Genomic DNA, 23,654 nt, shown 5'->3' with positions numbered 1-23,654 from the left:
ACCATATATGTCACTTTTTCTCAGAAATCTGTTTTTCTCTGTTTATAAACCTTAAACCAATAATCTTCAGATTCTCTCTAAATAATTCTGAACTCTATGAAAGCATCCCTTTTCCACAGCCACAACTCTATTCCTGGATTTTACAATGTGAATCTATAATGGGCAGAGTAGGATTCCTGCCACCCAACAGATTTTGTTTTCTAAATTTCAGCTCAAATGACATCTGAGGTTTTGCAGTTAAAACTGTGGCTCCACCAGGTTCATCTTTTTTTTTTTTTAAATATGGGCTCAGGAGTGCCACTGCAAGTACTCCCCCCACAAGAGCAATATTGGTCCTTTGTGTTAAATCGGTGCTATGGAACAGAAAATAGTTGAAGATACTTTACTTAGAAACAGAAAATATGAGATGGGACACACAGCCCAGCAGCCTCTCACAGAGTAGGGAAAAACGGGTTCAAGGTCATCTTTCCAGGCCAAATTGTATATTTTACACTAAATGTGACAAAATGCATGCAGCAGCTGGGAGTAAGTATAGAACAAGGGCTTCACTTCTGGAGGTGAGCACCCCAACCAGCACATCACACAGCCCCTCCTTGCTGTTATTGTCTAACCTAACTCTGTCCTTTTAGCTGTTTGGTAGCACAGGTTCAGCAAGAAGAGTGGAAAACATCCCTCATACCAGCAGTTTTAGGCACTCCCATGGGAGAATGACCCAACTTGGGAAGGGAATTGAGCCCCCATTTTCCACCTGCTGCACCAGCTGTAGGTGTCTCCAGCACATCTTCCTGATGCCTTCAGGGCAGCTCCAGCAGCAAACACCTTCCCCACCGTGCCTGCTGGTTGTTCTGGTTTCCATTTCAGAGCAGCTAGCTCTTCTCAGACACTGAGCCTTTTATCCCAGACCATTTACTGTCTTTCGACATAGCTTTTGGTTCTTGCTGTTTAAATAATATTTCTAATTGAAATAGCAATTGGCATCTCTCAAAACCTGGATGCAAGCGAGGCCCTGGCTCCGTGTCACATATAATTGCATTGGCCACAAGAACGGGTATAATAATTAACATAAAACATAGGAATGTTTCTATCCCTAAGTGTATGAAGCAAGGAGCTGGAAAGTTCAGACTTTCATTCTCCCCTGTGATAAGCCAAACTGGAAATTGTCCTAGTCTCAATACAAAGAGTGCATCTCATCCTAAAACCAGAAGTTTCTTAGGTGAATAAAGGCTTAGTGACATCAACCATTGTTTTTACTTTACTGATCTAGTAAAACACATAGGAAGTAATTTTTTAAAGGCAAGTACACAAGAAAAGAAAAAAAGAAAATTAAGAATAAGTTTATCCTCTACTTATATGGCAAAATCTACATTCAGGATTTCATCCTTTCTCACTGTAATTAAGGATCTCACCAGCAAATAAGACTGTCAATTTACTTAATGCTCACTTATCAGTGGCACAGCATTTATTAGAGAAATACAGACATCTGCACTCAGGACCAGGCAGGAAAAGTGCAGTTTAGTCCTGTTTTAAAACTAAGAATTACCAGTAAGCCCACATACAGCTCTTTGTCTCAGGAGAAAAGCAGTGTTCAAACTCACATGAAGGGAAAGGATGCTCAAATAACTTCGATACTACCACTATCAATTTAAGTGGGAAAAAAAAATCCTCATGGATTTAGGATGGGAAAGAACCATCCAAGGGCCTGGGCTGACTGTCCCTGCTCTTGCTTCAGAAAGGAAGGGAAGGCAAAGGGAACCGGCGCTTGGAAACACAGCACTGTCTCCTTCCATACTCCTCAGAAGCAAAGCTGATGGGATTTCATCTTTTCCATCCACTAAGGGGAGGAGGGAAATGGACCATAGAAATTAGAACTGGGAAAGACCACTAAGTCATTCAGTCCATTTCCCTGCAAGCATAACATTGTTCCCCATGGTACATTCCCCAGTGCTTTTTCCAGTCTAGATTTAAATGAATCAATTAGCAATGGGGCATTCAACACTACCTTGGGAGACCATTCTAGTCTAATGGATCTCATTGTTAATAATTCTCACCAGTTATTCAGCCTGTCTTTCATTTTCTGTGGTGCCATCCCAGGTCCTCAGTTGTACTGCCCTAAATTTAGCACCCATCTCCCTTCTTGGGCTTTGCACCCTTCAGACACTTGGAAGAGCTTGTACCACATTCATAGGTGTTGTTTACCAAAGATTTACGTATTTAATTTTTGTACTCTTTCCTGCTGAGTCATACCCTCAGCAGTTTTGTCCCTTTTTTCTGATTCAGCTCCACTTTGGCAACCTCCTGTCCATTCATTTGTGGGCTGGGAATTCCTCCTTGTGAATGAGGGTTACTGGAAAGTCCTGCATAGATCTTGCTAAACTGATTAGTGCAACAGTCCTTTTTCAGGTATCTGAAGATGTGATTGAGCAGTTCAAAACTGGCTTGTATCAGAGAGGGATTTTTCTTCCGAAGGAAATGAATTCGGTTTTTGTTCTCAAACCCACACCCCATGGTATTGGGGGAAGTTTACTGTGCCTGGCTGAGAAAGGAGCACCACGGCTGCTCTCAGACAATGCCCTGGCTCTTGTTTCCAGCACAGAGGGATCAGAGGTCACAACAGAGAGGACTGCTCCTCTGTCCCTGCCCATTCACTGACAGAGATGAAGAGCACTGCAGAGAATGACCTTCCCCAGGCAGCGCCTTCGGGGCAGGATTACCCAACACATTAATAAAGGAAGACAATACGAGGGTCTCAGAGGCTCCCTCTGCACCCTCTCTTTTCACAGAAATACAATATATTCACTTTCACATATCTCACAGTTTGACGTCAGGAAAAGAAAACCCTGCACAACTCCAGTTTTTCAAAGACTACATTTCATTTATACCCCAAAATATCTCTAACCTCACTGCCAGCCACTTCTTCATTCCCGATATTTGCTACCTATGCAATTGCCTTTTTTTCAGACTCCTGCTGCTACATTTCATAAGCCCTTAACATGCTTCTTCCTTCCCAGTTTTTTTTTGTCAGACACTTTTTCCCATCAGCTGCTCCCACCTCCCTCAGGGCTTCTTCTCGGGACACTCAGTTGTGAGCTATGGGATACAGCTGGGGTGCTCACTGAAGTGCCAGGTTCCCATTTGTCACTGAGATTATCACAATCACCACCACTGGTACAGTAGAAAATGGAGAGAAAAAATGGAGCTGCAGCAGAGTCTTTATGGCTGGCAGATAAATGCATACTGTTAATAGCTATATGCATATGTTAATCATGCCTGCTGTACACAGTTCTTCATTTATGGCTACATATTCCCTTTTTTTTTTTTTTTTTCAGTCACGAGTGTGGCTTTGTTGTCCATGCAGAGCTGCCTGTGTCAGGAGTGCATATTTTACATTGAAACTGAAGGGCAGGGTACACCATGCTACACACCCCAGTCCCTTGATCCTCAGCTCCCTCCTTGCATGTGCATCTTGATTTCACACCTCTTGAAACCTCAGAAAAGAGGGGGTTATAGATACATCATCAAGCTACGGGGCAAATGGACTGATAGACCTGGTTAAACATATCCCTCACTTCTAACCATAGACCTACATCTGTGCGAGCATTAACAAACAGGGAAAATATTTTCAACTTCTTTTCAGAGAAATGTGTCCTTTCCTTGCTTTCTCTCAGGGAGGAGATGGGGAAAAGAGCTCTTCACCTCTTTTGCAGTAGCATTTTGCATGGGGCATTGCCCACTGCCTGGCAGTGCAGTCCCCCGCAGGGCTCTGCAGGGGTGCAAGACTGCCCACAGCATGTCCTCACAGGCAGCTTTCCCAGCATCACTGCCCTTTCACGCCTAGACTATCTCTTATTGCAAAGTTAAAACCATTCTAAGGATGTGGCAGAACTACTAGGGAAGAAGATAAGAGAAAATAATGTGGGACTTGTCAGTGCTATGTAGCGTCAAGAAATTTTGCTTCCCTAAACAAACCTGAAACAGAAACCTGAACTTACTCAGAGTAGAGGGTATTAAAAAAAAAACAAAAAAACAAAACCACAAACCTCCTCTGTGATCAGAACTCTATTAAGCTGCCTTGAAAATTATTCCAAATACACTTTTTTGCAGATAACAATAGACAATCCTTTTGACTGATTTGTTAAAAAAGGCAAAGGAAGAGCATAAAATTATTGCTTATCAGAGAGAGAAACAGCACCGTTTAAAATAACATGAAATTGTACCCCATGAATTATTCACAAGGGCTGATGTTACACTATCATTATTTCTGGCTTTCCTTTTTACCACATAGGATTTTGTGTCAGCTGTCACCAACCCAATAAAAAAGGTGGGGGTTTTCCCCCTTTTTTTTTAATTAATCAAACCTGTTTTTTTCTGATTATTTTTTCTAATTTAAAAGGAATATATTCCAAGCAGTGAGTTGTCTTCACAGTGTCATGTTGAAAAAGAAGATAGATTTCATTACCACTAGCAGGGTCTAAAACATGCAGAGAAATAGACGTTTGCATAGTGACTGGTGTTTCTTAACGTGTTGCACCAGCTGCTGAGAAGCTAAAGTGTGATCCCAGTTGTATGCTGGTATGAGCAGTTGCAAACTCCATCCTGTTCAATGTGAATGAAGCTCAGTGAATTTCACAGAAGCTCTTGGATAGACAACCAACGTGATTCAGCTTTCTGATTGCACGTAACAGTCAACACCTCTTGCAATTACCTAGTGATTTTGATTTTCCTTTTCCAACACATAAATATGCAGGACTACAGATTCTGTATTATGGAAGGTCTTAATGATCACAGCACATTAGAAGTGACAGTAACTCTATTAAAGTCAGTAGAACCACTGATTAGACTGGCCAAAACTCTCTGGTTTTATTGGTAGAGCTGTGTCTTGAAGCAGATGGGTGTAGACAGTTTGTGTCTATGGCTATGGCTGACTTAAAAGCACAGCTCATAACTGTAGTCTGTAAGACGTCAGCCAGTCCTCTCTATCCAGCCTATCTGCTGGGAAAACCTTATTTTTTCTTGCTTACTGTCTCTTCTGTCAGCATCTTTCTGAATTATTTCTATTGCAAGCTTTTTGGCTGCAGGACTGATGTTTTGGGAGGCCATGTAGAGAAGATGGCATTGTTTGCTTTATGTGTGTAATAGCCCAGCTCAAGGCAATATAACCATCCATTAATATATTAATATTAATACAAACAATTATCCTTAATTGTTCTGGGGGGGAAAACTGGGAAAAAAAGGTTAAACATCAGGAGAATTTTTCTGGAAGGCACCGGATTTGCTTTGCTTACCATCTTGCAAATTGGGGAGTGCGGATTCACACACGGTTTTTGGTTACTTGTAATAAGAGAAATCTTACTACAAGCAGCTGTCTACAGTTCAGAAAGCTGTACTTCTGCTGGCAGTCTACAGGTCTTCAGAGTTCATGGAGAGAAGCTGGCAATGCTGAGGTGTAACGCAGACTATCCAAAAGCAAATATCTAAAACAGGCCAAATGAACCACCTCCCAGGAAAATTCCTCTCCTTTGACTACACAGTTTACAGCAATTAGCTCAGCTACAGACATCTGAACGCTAGTTATCCAGAACAGCTGAAATGGATCTCACCACTGGTGTCAGCAAACAAAGAGGCTTATAAGAAAACCTCTTTCTTTCCAATGGCTCACCTGTGACATGAAAGTCTGGACTATCATGAATTCACTAGAATTTACACAGAAAATCAGCATTAGCCGGGTGGAGGTTCCCCTGCCAGGCTGTGAGGGGGGACCCTGCCCACCAGACCCCCGGGCAGGCTCGGACTCTCAGCAGAGCACCAGCAAGACTCATTACCTCACCTGATCGTTAGACTGAACCTGTGACCAAAGAAGGTGTGTCATCTATGGGTACACTGTTGTTCTATAATGCAACTAATTAATTGACCGAATTTTTGGAAATAAAAGGCAGCAAATCCCCTTCCCCCTCTCCCAGCTGTCCCCGCCAACACAGCGTTAGCCAGGACCCAGCCAATATGCTGACACAGCTCCTCAGTTCCCTTTCCTCTGCTCCATTTCCTTTTCAAATTGAAAACTATCAGGGGTCTTTAGGCAAATAATAGAGACCTAATGCAGGTGCCTGTTATAAATAGTTCGCTAGTTACTTTTAACCTAATGTCTCCTCAAACATTACTTCACAGAAGGCGGTGAGGGGATGAAATGCCTCATGAACTCCGACAATCAATGGATTAGGAGTTAAGGTCACAATAATGTAGCCCATTTCTTCTTGTTTGTCAAATGACCTGAGCACAAATCCCTGGGTCTTTCACCTGAGACTGGCTCTCCTCAGTAAGAACATGGGTCTTGGCGAGAGCAGTCCTCACCTCGGATCATACACCCCTAGGCAGGGAAGGTGGTGTTTGGCTGGTGGTGCTAGGTTAGTGCTAGTTTAGGATTTTACCGCACCCAACCCTATAGCTTTCCTAGGCACAACTTGATGGTGTGCTTGGTCTAGATCTGCCACATGTCTAAGGTTAGATTAATCAACAGTTAGGAGGTAACTTGGCATTCATATATAGAAATCACTTGAGAAATTTGAAGTATTCTGCAGGCAAAATAAAATAGGAAGCAAACATTAATAACAAGAGTTACTAATGACTGGTTTTTATGCAAAACAGACAAATGTACAGAAATGCCTATTAATTCTGAATCACTGAAGCAAGTATCTAGGCTCAAGAGTTGGAAATGCTGCCTAAAATGCCAATGTGATCAGTCAATGTTAAAATTTGCTTTCATCAACTAGGCATCACGTGTCCTATTCTCAGAGACAAATTCCTTCTGTGTTCACTGGAAATAATACCAAGCATTTCACAGGGGATAAAACTCCAAGTCTATGTGAGTGCAAAACAAGGCATGCAAGAGGACAATCTGTTAGCATATATGCTCCTGAACACATCAGGCAACAGTCAGGTTGTTGGAAATATTTCTCATCACGCTGGGTGCCCCCACATGCAGCACTGAACGGTGCTACATTGGTCACAGATCACTTTCCCCATTTGGCTCCCCAGTGAGGTGTAAATATTTCAGAGCTAATGCATAAGTCATGTACACCTGTGTTTCTGAGTACCACAGTAGTGAGACATAACTCTTGGGTATTTCTGAGCATGGAGGAACATGGGTTATTTTCTGTCATTGCAAATGGAAAATACATGGAGATTTTTAATGTTTAACACTCAGGCTGGTTCTGCAAATTCTTGGAAACCATTGCCTGTAGCCCCAGGCAACATCTAAGTGATGTTCTGCAAACACATGCACCTTGCCAGGACTGCCAGACACCCCAGGCTGTGTCCACATGTGACTACCTGCTGGGTCCCATACCACTGAAAGCCAACATATGGAGTTAATTCACCCAAAAATGAACCCCCCAAGCACACTTGCTATTGCTGTGTGGGTGGGTGTCGCGATAGCAAACAACATCAGAGGGATTCATATTATTGCTGTATCAATAGGGGTTGGGGTCCTCTGTTTAATTTCTGAATAAATTTAGACCTCACAGAAAATTTTTTCATCATTTTACGAACATCTCAAACTAGAAGAGGGAAAGAGTTAAGCTTATTTATAGATAAAATATTTGAAATAATAAAAGGCATCACAGTGCACTGGACTGATTGGGAGGGGTGAGTAAGGTATAGCTCCTGGAAAGCAGGAGAGCAGGATGGCTGCCCCAGATGGTTTGCTTTGTGTTTGCAGAGCCTAGTGCTTTGACTGTGAGGTGAAGGGAGAGATGAGGAGGCACATTAGGGGTATGCTAATGTAAGGAGAAGGAAGCAGTTGGTCTCACTGCCCTGAGGAGTATTGACAGGGGTCCTCAGGTGCAAGCAGAGAGGCTCATAGGTTTCTGAACAAGGAATTGTCTCCTGGTGTATTTCTGCTGCACTGAGGAAAATAAGACTGTCCACATCGGTAAATAAATAAAATAGAACAAAAACAAACCAAAAAAAAAAAGGCAAAAAAGCTGATTCTTATCATGTACCTTCCAACCAAGGAAAATACTATATACTGTTCAGGAAAGTATACTGAGTGGGACTTAAACATAGTTGCAGACAGGGGCTCAGGGAATGTTTGGTGTTAGTCCATGTGAAAGACACAGTTACCTAGATGGACATGTGTCTGATCTAAAGATATCCATTATTTTTCTCATGAAAGTAGTGACCCTTTAGCAAAGTGACACCAAAGCAATTCTGATGTACAGATCACAAACACCTGTCTTTGTAGGGAAGGCACCATTTTTCTGCCTCAACTATTTATCTGGTAATAAAACTGGAATAAACACAAGCACTTTGTAATTGCATTTCTCCAATGCATTCACTTCTTGGGTTTTCTAAAAATACTCCCAAACACTTTTTTAAGGCCACATTTATGTAACAAATAGAGACTAAACTTCTGGCACAGGCATACAGTGATATGTCCTTTGTCACTAATACATATAACAACTGCTGTATGAGACTCACAACCAGGGGTTCAAGTGTGATTAACTGAATTTTTCTCAATACATACACCTTTCCTACAAATGTCACACTGCTGCAATGCCACAATACTGCTCAACCTTTTAGACCACTGATGTAGCTGTCATACTGATATAGGCATGAGATAACTTTTGTATCATTTGCTACTATATACATTAAGCATGGCAGCCATGCATGTCATCCACCACTAGTCCCAGTGCTGTGTGGAGATTATGAAGTATTATGTTTAAAATATGGTTTCCTTCTCCATTCAGCTGTTTTCTCATATCACACCAGTGGATCTCATATGAGACGAGATGAAAGTCCAACCCAAAAAATCTGCAGTCTTGGGGGGTGGGTGGGAGGGTGGTGTGGTGTGTGGTGTCTGCCACTCAATAGACTTCATCATAAGAAAAAAAATAATATTGCTGACTATAAAATATTTTCTAAAGCTTTTCTACAGCTAAAGTAAAATCACAGAAACAGCATCACCATGGCCTGTGGTGAGATTGTTTCCATGTCCCTATGAGTACTTGCAGCCCCAGGCCTGTCTTCGGCATTGATTCATCAGACTTTGAGGGCTTGATTCAGTTGCTTAAACACGGGCATTCATTTCCATTGAGTTCTTTTATGGATTTTCTTGTGAGATGCATGGGGAGGGTGCAGAACCTCCTGGACACCCTTACTTCCCTGGAGCAGCAGCCAGAGGTTAGGCAGGGTGCTGAAGCCATCTCAGGTGGCACTACACAGGCACAGCCATGCCAAGCACAGCAGTCAGGGTTGCTCTGCTGTACATGTACACACAGTCATCGTGTACAATGTCAAACACAGTCCAACACTCTTAGGCTACTTTGTCACATCTAGAAGAAGCACCCATCAGCCAGAAAAGTCCTCTTTCTCCAAGATCTGCTCCTTTGTTCTTTGGTATTCAGAAAAATGCATCCTGAAATGTGCTGTGCAATAAGTGATTTCAGCTTGGGCTTAGTTCATTCTTAACTCTTCTTTGAAATTGTCCACAGGGCTGAATGAGCTACATTTTAGAGTGAAACACAGGTCCCATTGAAGTCTGTAAGCATTTTGCCACTGACTCCAAAGAAATCAGGATTTAATCCTAGAAAGTGTCTACCTGGAACAAGAAAAGCGTGTCTTTCTATTGCCATCACCATTACTTGGAGTGGCAATGGAAGAATAAAGCTGGTCTCAGTGACGAATGCTCCATCCCTGAGACTGCAGTGGAAAAGGCACCAATGTAGCTGCTCTTGGAGACATGAAAAGGAAACCGGACTGAAAGCCAGATCTGTTTTTTCTCCGAGATTTTAAAAAAGCAGCTCCAGAAGTGTTGCTTGCATTTTATTTAGTACTTATAGTGCAACAGCAATGAAACCTAATATTACAGGGAGTGTGTGTTCCCACTAGAAAATATCTTGAACAGCTCATAAAAACCTGGCCATTTATCAGCACTGCAGGAGATCTTTATTACCTCCCTACAGCGTATGCTCTCCTATGATGTAGTTATTGATTTAACAAGTAAACTTCGTGGCAAGCTTTTATTTTGGAATTAGTAGCAAGACTGAAATAGAGCCTTCATTATTCTAATAACACAGAGATGTGAGATTCCTGCATATTCCAAAGGCCATATCATCACCTTAACAAGCATCCCATTAGGGCTGTCTGGGCTGCCACATCAAAGCGTGGGCTGTGAGAACTTTAACAATCATGATATCATACTCACCCCCGGCAATTTCACAGCCCTTTTGTTTTTCTTCCTACAGGTTTGGACATCAAGCAAGCTCAGGTTATTGTGCTGTCATCGGGTACCAAATGTATAAATGGGGAATACATTAATGACCAAGGGCTTGCGGTCAACGACTGCCATGCAGAAATTGTGGCAAGAAGGGCATTTGTTCACTTCCTCTACTCACAGCTGGAGCTACACTTAAGGTAACTGAATTCTGTTGATGCTTGGGGAATGTTATATGGCCTTCAGTGGAACAGATCTGTCCTCCAGACATTTGAACTATTTGGGGTTTTATGTTGTTGTTTCCAAGTCTTTAGCTGATAAAGGACCGATACACTGCACAGAAGAAGATGAGAGTTAGATAGTTTAGAGTGTCGGGTCATGAGCTCCTTTACTTCAGCTGATTTTCTTTCAGTAGCTATTAGATATGACTCATAAAGTTGGGGTTTATGAAGCCTGATGATTTTGTACAAATCTTTATGTGCAGGCTTATTAGCACCATTCACTGGCCAGAGACTGAGAGGGGGTCATTTTGCTCACTACAGCTGTTTTGCTGTCTTCCTTGCTGCTGCTGAAATATCTCAAGGGAGTGATTTATTGATCATTAATGCCTTCATTGACTCCCTAGAGTCAATAGTACAGTAAACTTTGTGCCAAAGTGCAAGATGCCATCACTCACTCCTTCTTTACCATGTTTTAAAATGTAGAATCATTACAGAGGAATGATCATTCCTGTCTTCAGCCAAACCCACCCTGTTACCATTTAAATTGTTAACGGATCATACACTTCCTGAAAGCTGGTAATGAGTGGGGTACCACAGAGGTCTATCCTGGGACTAATCAAGTCTATCAACAGTCTGGAAAAGGCTATGTAGCACTTGGTTAGAAACTTTGCAGAGGACACCGACCTGTGGGGAGAACCAATTGATATGCTTGAGGGCTGAGCTGGAGGACTGGGCCAGCAGGAACTTTGACAGAAATCTCAACAAGGACAAATGGAAGTCCTGCACAAAGGAGGAAAGAACTACCTGCAACAACACAAGCTGGGGTTTTACTGGCTGGGAAGCAACTCTGCTGAGAAGGACAGGGTTTTTAGGCAGGCAGCAAGCTGAACATGAGATAGAAGTGTGCCTGGTGGCAAAGAAGGTCAACAGGATCAAGGCTGTATGAAGAGTCAGTCAAGGGATGTGATCATCCCTCACTACTCAACACTCATTAAACCTACATCTACAATAACATGTGCAGTTTTGAGTCCCACAGTACAGGACAGACATCAACTATCTGAAGCATGTTCAGCAGAGGCCACCCAGACACTCAGGGGCCTGTGTGGAGGGGCTGATGGAGCTGGGCTTGTCAGCCTGGAGGTGGGATGGCAGACCCAGCAGAACATATGTCAACAATACAATGGAGGTGGCATCTTTACCAAGGTGCACAGTGGGATGATGACAGACAACAGGCACACACTGAAACAAGAGAAGCTCAGTCTGAATATTAGGACAAACTGTCTGCGTGGGAATAGGCAGCCAGTGGAACAGGCCACTCGACAGGGTTGTGCGGTCTCCCTCCTGTCTTGGAGGTTTTTGAAACCTGAATGGATAAAGCCCTAAGGAACTTGGCAAACTGCTTTGAGCAGAAGGTTGGGCTAGAGCCCTGAGGTCCTTTCCAGCCTGAATTATTGCATAAGCCTATGAATACTGAGCAGAAGTGAAGCTGAGGTGGCATTTCTTATATGGAAGGAACCAAGTAATGAAGGAAGCAAGGAAAGAAAACAAACAAACCCCCCTTATCTACAGGTCATTCTCCTGCCCTCCATTCTTGCTTGCATTTTCATGTGACTTTATCTGAAGGCCATTAACCTTAGTGCAAAAACTCCTTTGACTTCAGAAGATTTTGCATCAGGTCACAGACACAAGGATTAACCTGAGCAGGATTGTGTGTTCTTGTGAGCACTTACGATGCTGTTGCACTGAAGCAACAATAATAGGAATAGTGGTTATTTTCACTTCAGGCTGGAGTTGAAGACAAGAGAGTATATCGAGTAGATGAGCTTGACTAACAAAGGGGGACAAGAGCCTTGAAGGGTTTAATCAAAACCAATATTCTCTCTATTTCAATCTGAATTGCTTTCAAGTTTACATTAAATTATTATGTTTTCAGCAGTGTAGCAGCCCTAGTACTTGCTTCGTGCTGTGGTCTCTTGGGAAACAAGTGCTACCACTGTACATTAAACTATTGTATTGATTCACCTCCCTAACATGTTCAGTCATATTATTATTTTATTTGGATCAATGTTAACAGTCTTTTGTTAAAAGAATCCTCAGTGCAGCACAAGCTCTGTTGACAATAACTTCAAATCACTCTGTTCAGCCAAGAGCAGGCACCACTGCTTCTCTGACCAGCACACACAATAAAATTCTCAACCAAAATTGTCAAGGATAAGCACCTTTGAAAGACAGAGATGGAGATATTAGCAAATCAGATTTTGCTTCCTTAAAGTCTGTCGGGAAGCAAGGCTGTGTGTTATAATATATTCTTCAATTCTAGTATTTATTGCTACACTCAGGTGTATGCCATCATCAGAAGCTTTGTCATATGGTGAGAAAATGGGAGTGTTCAAAATTAAATGAAAAATGCATTTTGTGCACAATGGAGTCACATTTACCCCTTTTTCTCTAGAAAAAGAGAGATAGCTCCCACTCGCAGATAAATCACATGGTCCTACCACATAGCTAAAAGGACAGGGTTTTTAGGATAAACATGTTAACTCAGTCCACTGGGACCCCCTGCACACCAGCTCCTCAAGCTTGGGGGAGACACAAATGTGGCTTCTGCATTTTCATGCATTTACATTAACCTACCCCAAATTAATGTCCTCTCCCAGGCCAGGAATCTGTTGCACAAAGTCACATATGAACAGAAACTCTAAAGATGGTTCCCTAATGCAAAAAAAAAAAAAAAAAAAAAAAAAAAAAAAAAAAAAGAATGCAAGCATAGTTCTTGCCTCAAATAACTTAAATTTTCCATTCCTCCCTATGGAACAGGCAATTTTGCTGTGTTCAGATTATTCCCTGTTTTCCACATGGCTTCCTCAAACCAAGTCTACCTGCTCAAAGTGATCTCTGTAGCTGGATTTCAAACTTCAGGTATTTGAAGCACAGGAATTCTTTTTCTATATGATGCTTTCCTTGAAAAGGAACCACTTTTCCAGAATTTACAAATATAGTATTGACATCAGTAAAAGCAATACGAGTACTTGCCTGAATGTAGCATGAAGACTTCAAGGGACAAGCAGGCTGGAGAAAGCAAGGGCCAGGATAGAGAACTAATGTCCAGGAGAGGTGGATTCATTGAGTTGAATTTACTTCATGACACCTCACTTGAGATGTCTAAAACTTAGTTGAATGTGAACTAGATCCTCAAGGATCCTTTTATCACCAGCAGAGAGAGATGGGCATCTCTGGACTGGGACTCAGCAGACCTAGTAAAGTATCTATTGTGGGTGGGATGAATTGCCAGGTACTGCGGCAAATTTTTCCCCACTCCTACAAAGAGAGCATAGGGTGACCGCTTCAGGTATATAAACTGTAGAACAGTCTCATCCACAAGACAAAGCTGAACCAATATGTAAATTACTTTTTTTTTTTTTTCCTTCTCTTCATATTGCTAAATGTTAGAGGGGTGACTTTCCTGACTTTTCTTGGGAGAATTCCAGAATGGGAACTTTATCCTCTCCAAGAAGCAAGAGTGACAAATACTTCAAAAGGAAACTTTCTTTCAACAATTCATTGTCTAGAGGTCGAGTTAAATAAAAGCTAAAAACACAACTAAAACCTGACAGCTTCTAACCAGTCTGATTAAAACTCTTAGCCCTCCAAGATTTCTTTTTTATGACAACCATAATCCTCCAGTTCTCAAGACTTTTACGAAAAAGATGAAAAGTAACACATAAGTTTTCTAATATACTAAAGAAAGACAAGAAAGATCTTTTGAGAAGCTTTTTCTAAAAATCACCATCAAAAAGTACACAAATTCCAAGTTTCATTTTCTTGCAACGATGGCAGCCAAGTTCCCATTGATTTCAGTGGGATTATTTATGCCAACTGGCCAATAGGGAAGCACAGAAAATCCAACTCTTCTTTTTAAAAGAAAAATAAAATAGCCTGTTCTTAAAATAAATCAGCACCATAGCAGTCTTGCTGCTGTAGTGGCCTTGCAGGTGCCAGAGGGATGATTTTACCTGAAGTTAAGTTTTTCCAGCAAGTCAGATGCAAACTACTGTTTATTTTATACATAAAAAGCAAGGAATAGTCTTTCCCCTTCCCCTCCCCCCCCCCGCCCCCAGGAAAATGAGCTGCTTGTTATACATCTACTATTTCTTACTTTTGTCCTACTAACCTCCTAATGGGCACAGTTCCTTCCCTTTTAAGCCTGCTGTTAGTTTTCTTAGGATGCCCTGCTGTAGCATGTGTACTAGAAACTTCCTGTACGTGCTAAATAAAAAAGCATACATGCTAAAAACAGCTCCTCTGCTTCTCTTTTTGAGAGTAAGGCCTTGTTTCAGCAAAACACTTTGCATATATTAAACCATAAGTATGTTCAGTACCTTCTTGAAGTCAGCTCAAAACATATGCATGTTATGCTAAATAATGAACTTCACCACCAGATTAGAATTTAGCACATTCTTAAATGTTCCTCTTGAAACAGCCTCAAATCCTACCTCTCCCTAAAAATTAATAACAGGCAAAGGATTAGGGGCAAATTCCGCTCTTTTAGCCACTGCCAGCATGTGGAAATGACACTTTAATGCCACCTCCTGAATGACTGACATCTGTGAGATCACTGTGGGCTTCTCTCTTCATTGATTTGTGCAGGTGTGTGTGGCTGTGCAAAGCATCTTCGCAAAGGACTTATACTGCAAACTCCTTCTGCCCCTCACAGCTCAAAACAGCTCTCCCAGAGGGAAGGCAGAAGTGTACTGGTGCTGGGGGAGAAATGACTTTGCAGAAGTGAGTCTCATGCTCCACCCGGACCATTTTTACAAGGTCCCTGGGTCCTCCTGGGCTTTGAAATCCTCCAAGCATCCCATGCACGAGAATCCCTGCTAAGCCACGGCAGACAGTATTGCAAACCAAACTCTTTTTTAACAATACTCTCAGAGTTTGTCATTAAACTTATTCAGCCACTGTGCAGGAATTAATCTTATGTCTGAGTTCAGCCCCCAGAAGACCATCCCAAAGGCAGGTCAGGACCATATGTGATATGGAGGATCTCAGCCTGCAGGAAGAACCAGACTGCCTTGTCCTCCAGCCCTGCCATCTATTTTTAGAGCAGCTGTCCATCACCCAACCCATCATCCACACTGGCCCCAGACCCTTCTTGGTACTCGGGGAGAGGGAAGAGAGCAAGGTTAATCAGTGAAAAACAATAACCAGTAAAAACAGGATGGGTGCTGATTACTGTGAAGTCCTGAAATCCAGCCCAAAAATGACTGCTCCAACCTTGCATAGCAACTGTTTCTAAGTACTGCAAGCTGCCCCCCACTCTGGTGAGGTTTAACATAATAATAGCAGGCATTAAGACTGCACAGCTTTGTATTCTCCCAGCTGATTTTGCAGTGAATTATTTAAAACTAACTGCAATTGCTCTAAAGTCCAAGCAGCAGGACTTACAGGTATTTTATTATTTCAGAGGCTTGTATCAGAGAGACAATATAATTAGTGCAGTTGGGAAATTCCACCACAGCCAGCAGAAAATGAAGGAGCTGCATGTGGCAACCCCGGCTAGGCAGCCAGTGTGGCTCCCTGTCCCTGACAGGCGAGCTAATGTGCCTGTAAATTCCTCCTGACAGCAAACGCATCCTGGCATCAAAAAATGACAAAACACCCAAACCATGGAAGAGTGACAGCCAAACAGCTTCAATAGCACAGAGGCTGCACCGGGAGAAAACAGGCAGAGGCAGCTTGGATTAAAGCCAAGGACTTGCTCCAAGGCTGAGCAGAAAGCACCCCTGTTTACGCTGACAGGAGGCAGAGAAACCAGCAGAAATCACCTTGGTTAATGGGCTGTCTTACAGTGAATTAAACAAGTAGGATTCTGGCTTATTAAGAGCCTCCTAGGAAAGTCATTACCTGCAGGTGCCGTTCTGTTCAGAGATATTCCTGCAAAAAGACCCTTGGGTTTCTGAGGGAAGGACCGAGGCGTCAGAGGGAAAGGAGTCTCATTATAATTTCACTAATCACATTTTCACTTTCAAAATTGTAATCATGACCATCACCCAAATATATGTATTAGAGGCAGCTGCCTGTCAGAGAAATTGCCCCTATCTTCCCAAATGTAAATCATCTGAGGAAGCGCACGGCAGCGTAGCCCTAATGCGAGCTATTGCTGCAAACTGCAGGACTGGGAGGATTTGGCCTCCCGGGCAGCTGTTGCTAATGGAATATGTGCGCTGTGTCCCCATCTAGCTGCTGAACCACTGCAAAGATAAAAGCTTCATCTTAATAAGTATCTTTTTCAACTCTGCTGAGAAAAGCCTGCACAAGTTTTTTCCCCACTTCTCACGATGGCTTATGGTTTCCAGAAATGCCAAGTGACCAGGAGGACAGTGCTGGCTTAGATGGAGCGCTCATAGGTGGCTCTGGTTGAACGGGGAAGAAAAGCAATGCCTGGGGAGCAAGGAGAGTTGGCAGGGGTTGTAAAATGTGGGTGCTTCAGTACAGGCCCTTTTCAGTGGAGCATACAAACACACATCTCAGCTGCAGTGATGTTAATGGGATTTAAACACGTGCCTAGGCATTGTGATGAGCAGAGCTGATTTGTTCGCATGAGAGACTAAGAGAACTTTTCCTTTCTTCATGCACCAGAACCTCTTTAAAATCACTGTGTTTATGCATCTGTGCATGTGAGGAAAGAGAGTTACCCTTCAAAAATCCACACATTTTATCATTAGAATATATTATAAGTAAGCAAATCAAAAGCATTTTGACACTTTTGACCCCCTTCACACATTTCTTCACTTGGAGAAGCTTATTGGTTTTCTCTTGTTGTCACTAGGCAAAATATATGATGCCAGGTACTAATAAAAACAAACAAACAGAGGGAGAAAAACAGAGAGAGAGGGAGAGCAGAAATGTTTCTGATTTGGAGTGTAACAAATGACCTGGAACCTCTTTTGTGATCATAGCAAACGGCGAGAAGACTGGGAGCGATCAATCTTTGTGCGATTAAAAGAGGGAGGCTACAGGCTGCGGGAGAACATCCTGTTCCATCTGTACGTGAGCACTTCACCCTGCGGAGATGCGCGCCTCAACTCCCCCTACGAAATCACAACCGACTGTAAGAAAAAAAAACTTCCCTCTCCTTTTTCATCTTTGCATGGGTTTTTTGTTTGTTTGTTTTTTTTTTTTAATATCAGTCCTTTCATTTTTTTTTCTTTGCTTGTGGAAAATGTTTCACTTGAGAGCAGGAACACCATGGGCTGTTTGGTGCACACACTGTGCAGAGTGTGCATGTCTGTGCAACTGGTGCTTGCTCCCGTGTACGGGGGGAAGGTGTGCAGGGAAAATCAGAGCTGGGCAAGGCAGTGGGAGGCTGTTCTGCATGCCTGAGGCTCAGAGGCTCAGCTAGGGAACATGTCCCAAATAGCCTACATTGCCTTCTAGGAAATGCAACCCCAACAGTAAACAAATGCCTTGGGAAGGGTCCTTACGAGCAAAGAGATCCCTGAATCCCATGGGCTTACCCAGAGGATCAGGGTTCAGACAGTACGTACTGGTTGAAGGGCTGCATTGACACTATACCTGAGCTGTCCAGGCTGCAGTGGCTGGAGTCTGAAGCAGGTGATGGTACGATACGATACGATATGATACAATACGATACCATATGACACATCTGTGGTGTTGGTTGAAGACCACACTGTCTCCAGATACTACCTGCCCTTGCAGCAAATAAAGTTAAGAAAGACCCTCCCAGGCCATCCTGCCTATGTCAAATCAACTGCGTAGTCACTGCACAGCAGATGGGTTAGATGTAGTCCACCAGGCCAGCCTTAGAGTCCCTGGGTGCATACCTATAGCATTTAAGCAGAAACATGGTTTTCCAGGGATTTCTCCTTTATGAGGTGATCCTGCAAGTGAGATAAACAATTCAGGTCTTGAGCCAGTGAGCCAGCGTGTGCCACAAAGAGACCTGCAGAACTTACTGTTCATGAAGAGACATCCCATCTCCACCACATGACCCAGCACTCTCATCTTGTCCTCCCCTAAACTTGCATGTCCCTGTCATTGCCCTGCCATCACAGACACACGTCTTTATTGTATTCCCACTGCACCAGTTTTGCCCCTGCCTAGCCACAGGGAATGCCCCCAACAGGGACAGGGGGCTCGAGAGGTCTGTGGCTGGTTATCAGACGTGTCTGTCACCACATGCTCCAATGCACAATGCTCAAGGTGCACTCTGATCTCTGCCCCTAGTATTGCTTCTCATGCATGCATTTTACAGTGCTGTAATACCCATAGTGCTGGCTGCTAAATGTACATATAATGAGAAACAGTCCTTGCCCTGACTACCTTGAATGTGAATCAGGCAAGACAGAAGAATGGATGGAGGAGGAAGCATAGACACAGAAATGTAAAATTAATCATCCAAGGTCACACAATGACCTAACTTCCACACAGGCAAATCCATCAGAGAGTAGTTTCAATCCCGGTTCTTATTTGTACAAGTTATTTATTAACAGTTAGGTATTATTCTCCCCAGACTGGAATCTTTTTGTCATGTGTGAAACAGCAGTTTGCTGGGGCAAGAAAGCAGAATGCACCCATTGGGGAAGGAAATACACTTCCTTACCCAACATGATTTCTGCATTCTGTCAGCAGGGTTTATGCAATGAAGAAAAGGAAGTAAATGTTCAAATTGCAAACAGCAAAATGGCAGGTTTCTGATGAGTTACAGAATGAGGAGACATAGCATCATCTGAAAAACAGAATAAAAAATAAAAAAGGAAGTGCCTATGAATATCAAAAACGAACGGTGATTTTTGGCCTCCTACTTTATGTGTTTATCAAGGGATATCTAAAAAGGCCTTATACTTGAATAAAGGCCCTCATGCTTTCCAGAAGACAGGCTTCCTGGTGCACCCCTGACTTCACATAAGAAGTGGAAGCACCAAAATCTGTACTTATTTTTAAAATGTGGTCCATTCTTGAGAACAACCAAAGGCTCTACCAGCTATGTATAACTCTACCAGCTATGTAGAGGCAGCGCTTCTTTAGATAACAGTACAGCCAGGAAGCTGTGTTTAAAGATATATATAATCACGCAACGCCTGACACATACAGTGTCACAGAAATACTTTTGCTGTTGGTTATTACACCAATTATTGCGCCAGTGCAGAAGGTGAGGCAGAAAGGGCTGTGTGGCTTACCCAAGGTTACACAGTGACTCAGTAGCAGGACTTCAAGAGGCACCCATCTGGTTTGAATTCACTCTTTTAAGCAGGTCTCTCTACCTTTGTCCTGTGTTCTTAAAATAATTTAGCACTCTGTAAAAAGCCATATTGCCAAAAGCTGTCCTTCAGTGAGATAAGCATTTCCTTTTAGCTTACATTATCCCAGAGACATCTGGGAAGATAAGTATTTTATGATGTTTATCATTCAGATCTTCTCTTTTCTTTTTTTTTTCTTTACTAAAGAAATAACCTTTCTTTCATCCAGTAATGACAAGAAACTCCAGATGAATGCTGTTTCATTTCTTAAACAACAAAGAAGCCTCTCCTAGAGCTAGCGCAAGCCATCAAACATTACTGATTATTCTCTAAAGATGCATTAACATTTAAAAACTGTGTCTCGCCATGTGGTTTCTGGTTTTGCGAAGGAGTATGATAAGCCTTTATCAATATAGGGAATGAGTAAAATCCACTTCTCAAATCTCTTTCCAAAAATTTCCTATTATCCACCATGTCTTCCCAGTACCCTCAGGGAGGCCTCACATTTCCTTCTTATGAGCTTTGTTCTGGTAAGGGAGGAGATAAGCTAGCAGGCACTTGAAACCCAGTTTATTTCTTACTGGATAGAGCAGGGTACCAAGTTAGCAGCATGTGTAAAAGTCTGACCTTACTGCAGTTCGTATGAACAGCTGCAATGCAAAGGACAGGTCCAGGGAGCCTGCACCCATGCCAGGTTCATGCAGAGTAATAAGAGATTAGGGACAAAAGGATAAAATCTCACTTTGATTTGCAATGATGCCTTTCTTGGATCAGAAATTGTTTGTTGATACATCCTTGGGCAGCTCTAAGAGAGGCAAAATCTAGCTGGACCGGGGCTGCTCTGAGCATGGAGGGGGTTTTAACTCTTTTTTTGGTGCCTATATGTCAGGAGGCTGGAAGAGCTTATGGAGAAGTTCAAGTGAAAATGAAGCTTTGGGAGAGGCAGGTACAATCCAAGAGAGTAGGGGAGAAGGCTGAGGGGAGAGGTGCAGGAGCAGGTGACAGCAGGAGAGGAGACCAGCCAGGGTCCCTGGCGTTGCAGCAACAGGATGCTGGGAAATGCCAGAGGGGTTTCAGATAGTTGTGAGAGTTTTTATGGGTTTGTCCTGGGTCATTCTCTCTGGCCAGACTCCTTCCCAAGACTCTTCCCATCATTTTCCAAGGTCACCCACAAAGCTGTCGCACAGCTATATAGTGAAGAGGCAGCATGTTCCCAGTGTCCTCATGACTCTAATTGCTCCTTCATATACTCAGCTTCTGCCCCTGTTTCGAATCAGCACTGTAGGTCAGGGAGCCTGGGACAACACCTCCTTTTCTGATTCCTTCTCCCTTTGTGTACACCAGAGTAAGGTATGCCCCGACTTCTTAGGGCGCGTTAACCTGGGATTCCTGAAGATTTTGAGGGGGCTGATACTTTCCCATTGCAGCACACACACTCCAGCTCATGAGGTGGAGCCATGGGGGCAGCTGCTACCCCTGTGGTATTTGTCACATATTTTACACCTTCCCCTGAATCTAGGGCCAACCACAAAATAATCAAGTCCTTGATCTGCTGAAGTGCCTTCCTAGCTGAAGTGCCTTCCTAGCTAATTTAGGGCTTCTTGACTCATTGGCTTTTTTTTTTTTAAGAGTCTCTTGAAAAGCAAAATGAATTGCTTAAAATATGGAGCTAATAAATCCTCCACTTCCCCACTCCTCCTTCCCTGGCAGGATTTTACCTCATTGTCCATCTTTCTTCTAGAGATACACTCTCTCTTTTTCACTACACAGACTGCCAAAGAGACGAACAGAATCTGCCCCAGGGCTTGTCTCCATTCTTCTCCCCTGGGCTGCTTTTCTATCTCTTGCTAACATGCTGTATTGCCTTGTACCATTGACTTCTTGATAGCCCAGCTCCTGTTTTATCCCACATTCCCTTTAGGTCTGAAACACACCATTGCATCTGCTCCACATGGGGTCTTCCTCTTGCTTGTCTATTAACCTACAGCTGTGCTGAAGCTCTCATGCACACACATTTGACAGAACTCTCATCTAAACAGGATCCACTTGTAACCACGTGAGCTGGATCATTGCCTTGGTAGGTGATGGGGTGGGATGTGCAATCCAGTTTTCGGAGAAACTGGGGAACTGAAGATTCCCCAGAAAACCAAGTTTGCACTTTCTACTTCAAGTGTGTTTTTGGTGTGCAAACCTGTGCTTTCCTTGCCTGTGGCTCTGGCTGCTGGATTTTACATCCCATTCCCAGATAAAACGCTCTCTGATAACTGCCAAATCTAGGTCTGACTTGAAGGGTTGCCCTGCTCACACCAGAGACTCAGCACTCTGTTCAGATGGGGCTGACCCAGATGGTATCAGCATACAATCCCCAGATCAGAGTCCCTGAAAGACATACCCTGAGTGGACTTGCAGGAGAGAGCCCAACTCAGACAGAGGCCATCTAAGGAGCCTATCCATCTCCAAGATACGGACAGAAATGATCTCCCGTGACTGTCCAGAGACTTCCAACCCCAGAACTCCTCATTCAGTGTCCTGCAGGCATGTATCAGGAAGGAAATACAATGAAGATGCTTATGGCAGCAGCTGGGCTAGAATCACTCCCAAAAGCATTGGCTTTGGTGAACACTATTGGACATACAAGGAGAAGAGCTCTCTGCCTTCCGTCTGCCAATCCCATGGGGTTTTTAAATGGACAAATTCTGTTCTTGTGAGTAGATGGTAAGGGGGAAAGCATTTCAAGAAGAATCATCTAAATAACTCAGTAATCTAAAAAGGAATTCGATATTTGTAACTACAAGAAAACGTAGGTGCTAACGAATTGATATACTGCCCCTGTTACAAAAACTGAGGGTAATCATATGTCATCCCCTGGGCTTGGACACTGTTATTTGTTTCCATTGTACAAGTGCTCCCTGGTATCATATTGCCCTGTCACGGCTGCTGGCCTGCTGCAGCTTGGAAAACCATATTGGAAACTCGTAGCTATTCAATGCATGGAGCAGCTTCCTCCTGGGTTGTAAAGTTGATTTTATGCTGATGAATGGCCCGTCTGTGGGACTGGCATAAAGGTGTGTTATTTTCCTATTTTTCATATGACTGAGCAGAACAATACCTTGGGGGATCTCAGAACAAAATTATCATAGAAAGCCATGCCCAAAAGTAACGCGAAAGAAAAAAAATGCACAAAACACTGTAGGCTGTAGTGCTGAACACTGCCTCAGGAAAAATAATCCTAGCACTGGATGAATTACTGTGGTCAGCCCAGATTGCTTTGTTACGTAAAGGATGCTGCAGGAATTGCAGACACAGCGTGAGGCTGTTGGGTTACTTCAGGGACTAGGGAACTGGTTACTAAAGAAGGTGAGGAGAAATTGTCATTTCACTTCATTAAGGCTAGACTGGGGTGGAGCCAAAGTCTGAGTTCATGGCGTGAGCACAGCACCCTTTGTAAGCCTCCTTTGAGATCAAGTCCTGTTGGAGCAAGGGCCCCTTCCTGCTTGATTTACCAGAGTAAATACAGAGGAAATGCAAAGACTTTCTGCAGTTAACTAGAAGCTGGTCTGTCACGGAGCTCACATCCCTGCTCAGGACTGTTAGCAGTTATCAGTTTTAGATGTAATTGCCCTGTTTTCTAACCCAGTCCTCCCAGGTTGCTGAAATGCTGTTTCAGAGTGTGGCTGCTTTCACTCAAGTTAACTCGGTAGGGAAAGCACAGTCACAGGACTGTCACCTCTGGTTAAGTCTCTCCGTCACTTACATACATCACCCATGGCTGAGAGCAGAGGTGAAGCATGCTGCTGGCTGAGATGGGCAAAGATGACGGCAGAGCCCAGCCCAGGTGTATTGGTCCTCCGTTCCCCCAAGCACTGCAGGTCTGAGCACTGGTCTGATTTAGGTCAAGGCTTTCCGGGGGTGGAGGTGGTGCTGCGTGTAGTCAGTTCAAAGATTCTTCCCAACATCCAATATAAG

At 43.2% G+C, this 23,654-nt stretch overlaps 1 protein-coding gene across 2 annotated transcripts in view; it reads left to right on the top strand.

The window, feature by feature from the left end:
- The window catches only part of ADARB2 (adenosine deaminase RNA specific B2 (inactive)), a 353,051-nt gene that overhangs the window by 264,695 nt on the left and 64,702 nt on the right, over window positions 1-23,654 (top strand). For both annotated transcript variants that reach the window (XM_080385114.1, XM_080385113.1), the window contains 2 exons: window positions 10,239-10,407; window positions 17,388-17,539. In XM_080385114.1, the coding sequence (XP_080241240.1) occupies window positions 10,239-10,407; window positions 17,388-17,539 (321 nt within the window). The remainder of the gene's footprint in view (window positions 1-10,238; window positions 10,408-17,387; window positions 17,540-23,654) is intronic.

Source organism: Falco punctatus (assembly GCF_963210335.1).
Source record: "Falco punctatus genome assembly, chromosome: 4".
Classification (NCBI taxonomy): domain Eukaryota; kingdom Metazoa; phylum Chordata; class Aves; order Falconiformes; family Falconidae; genus Falco; species Falco punctatus.
The sequence above is the reverse complement of the archived record's forward strand: the minus strand, read 5'-3'. Positions and strand labels throughout refer to the sequence as shown.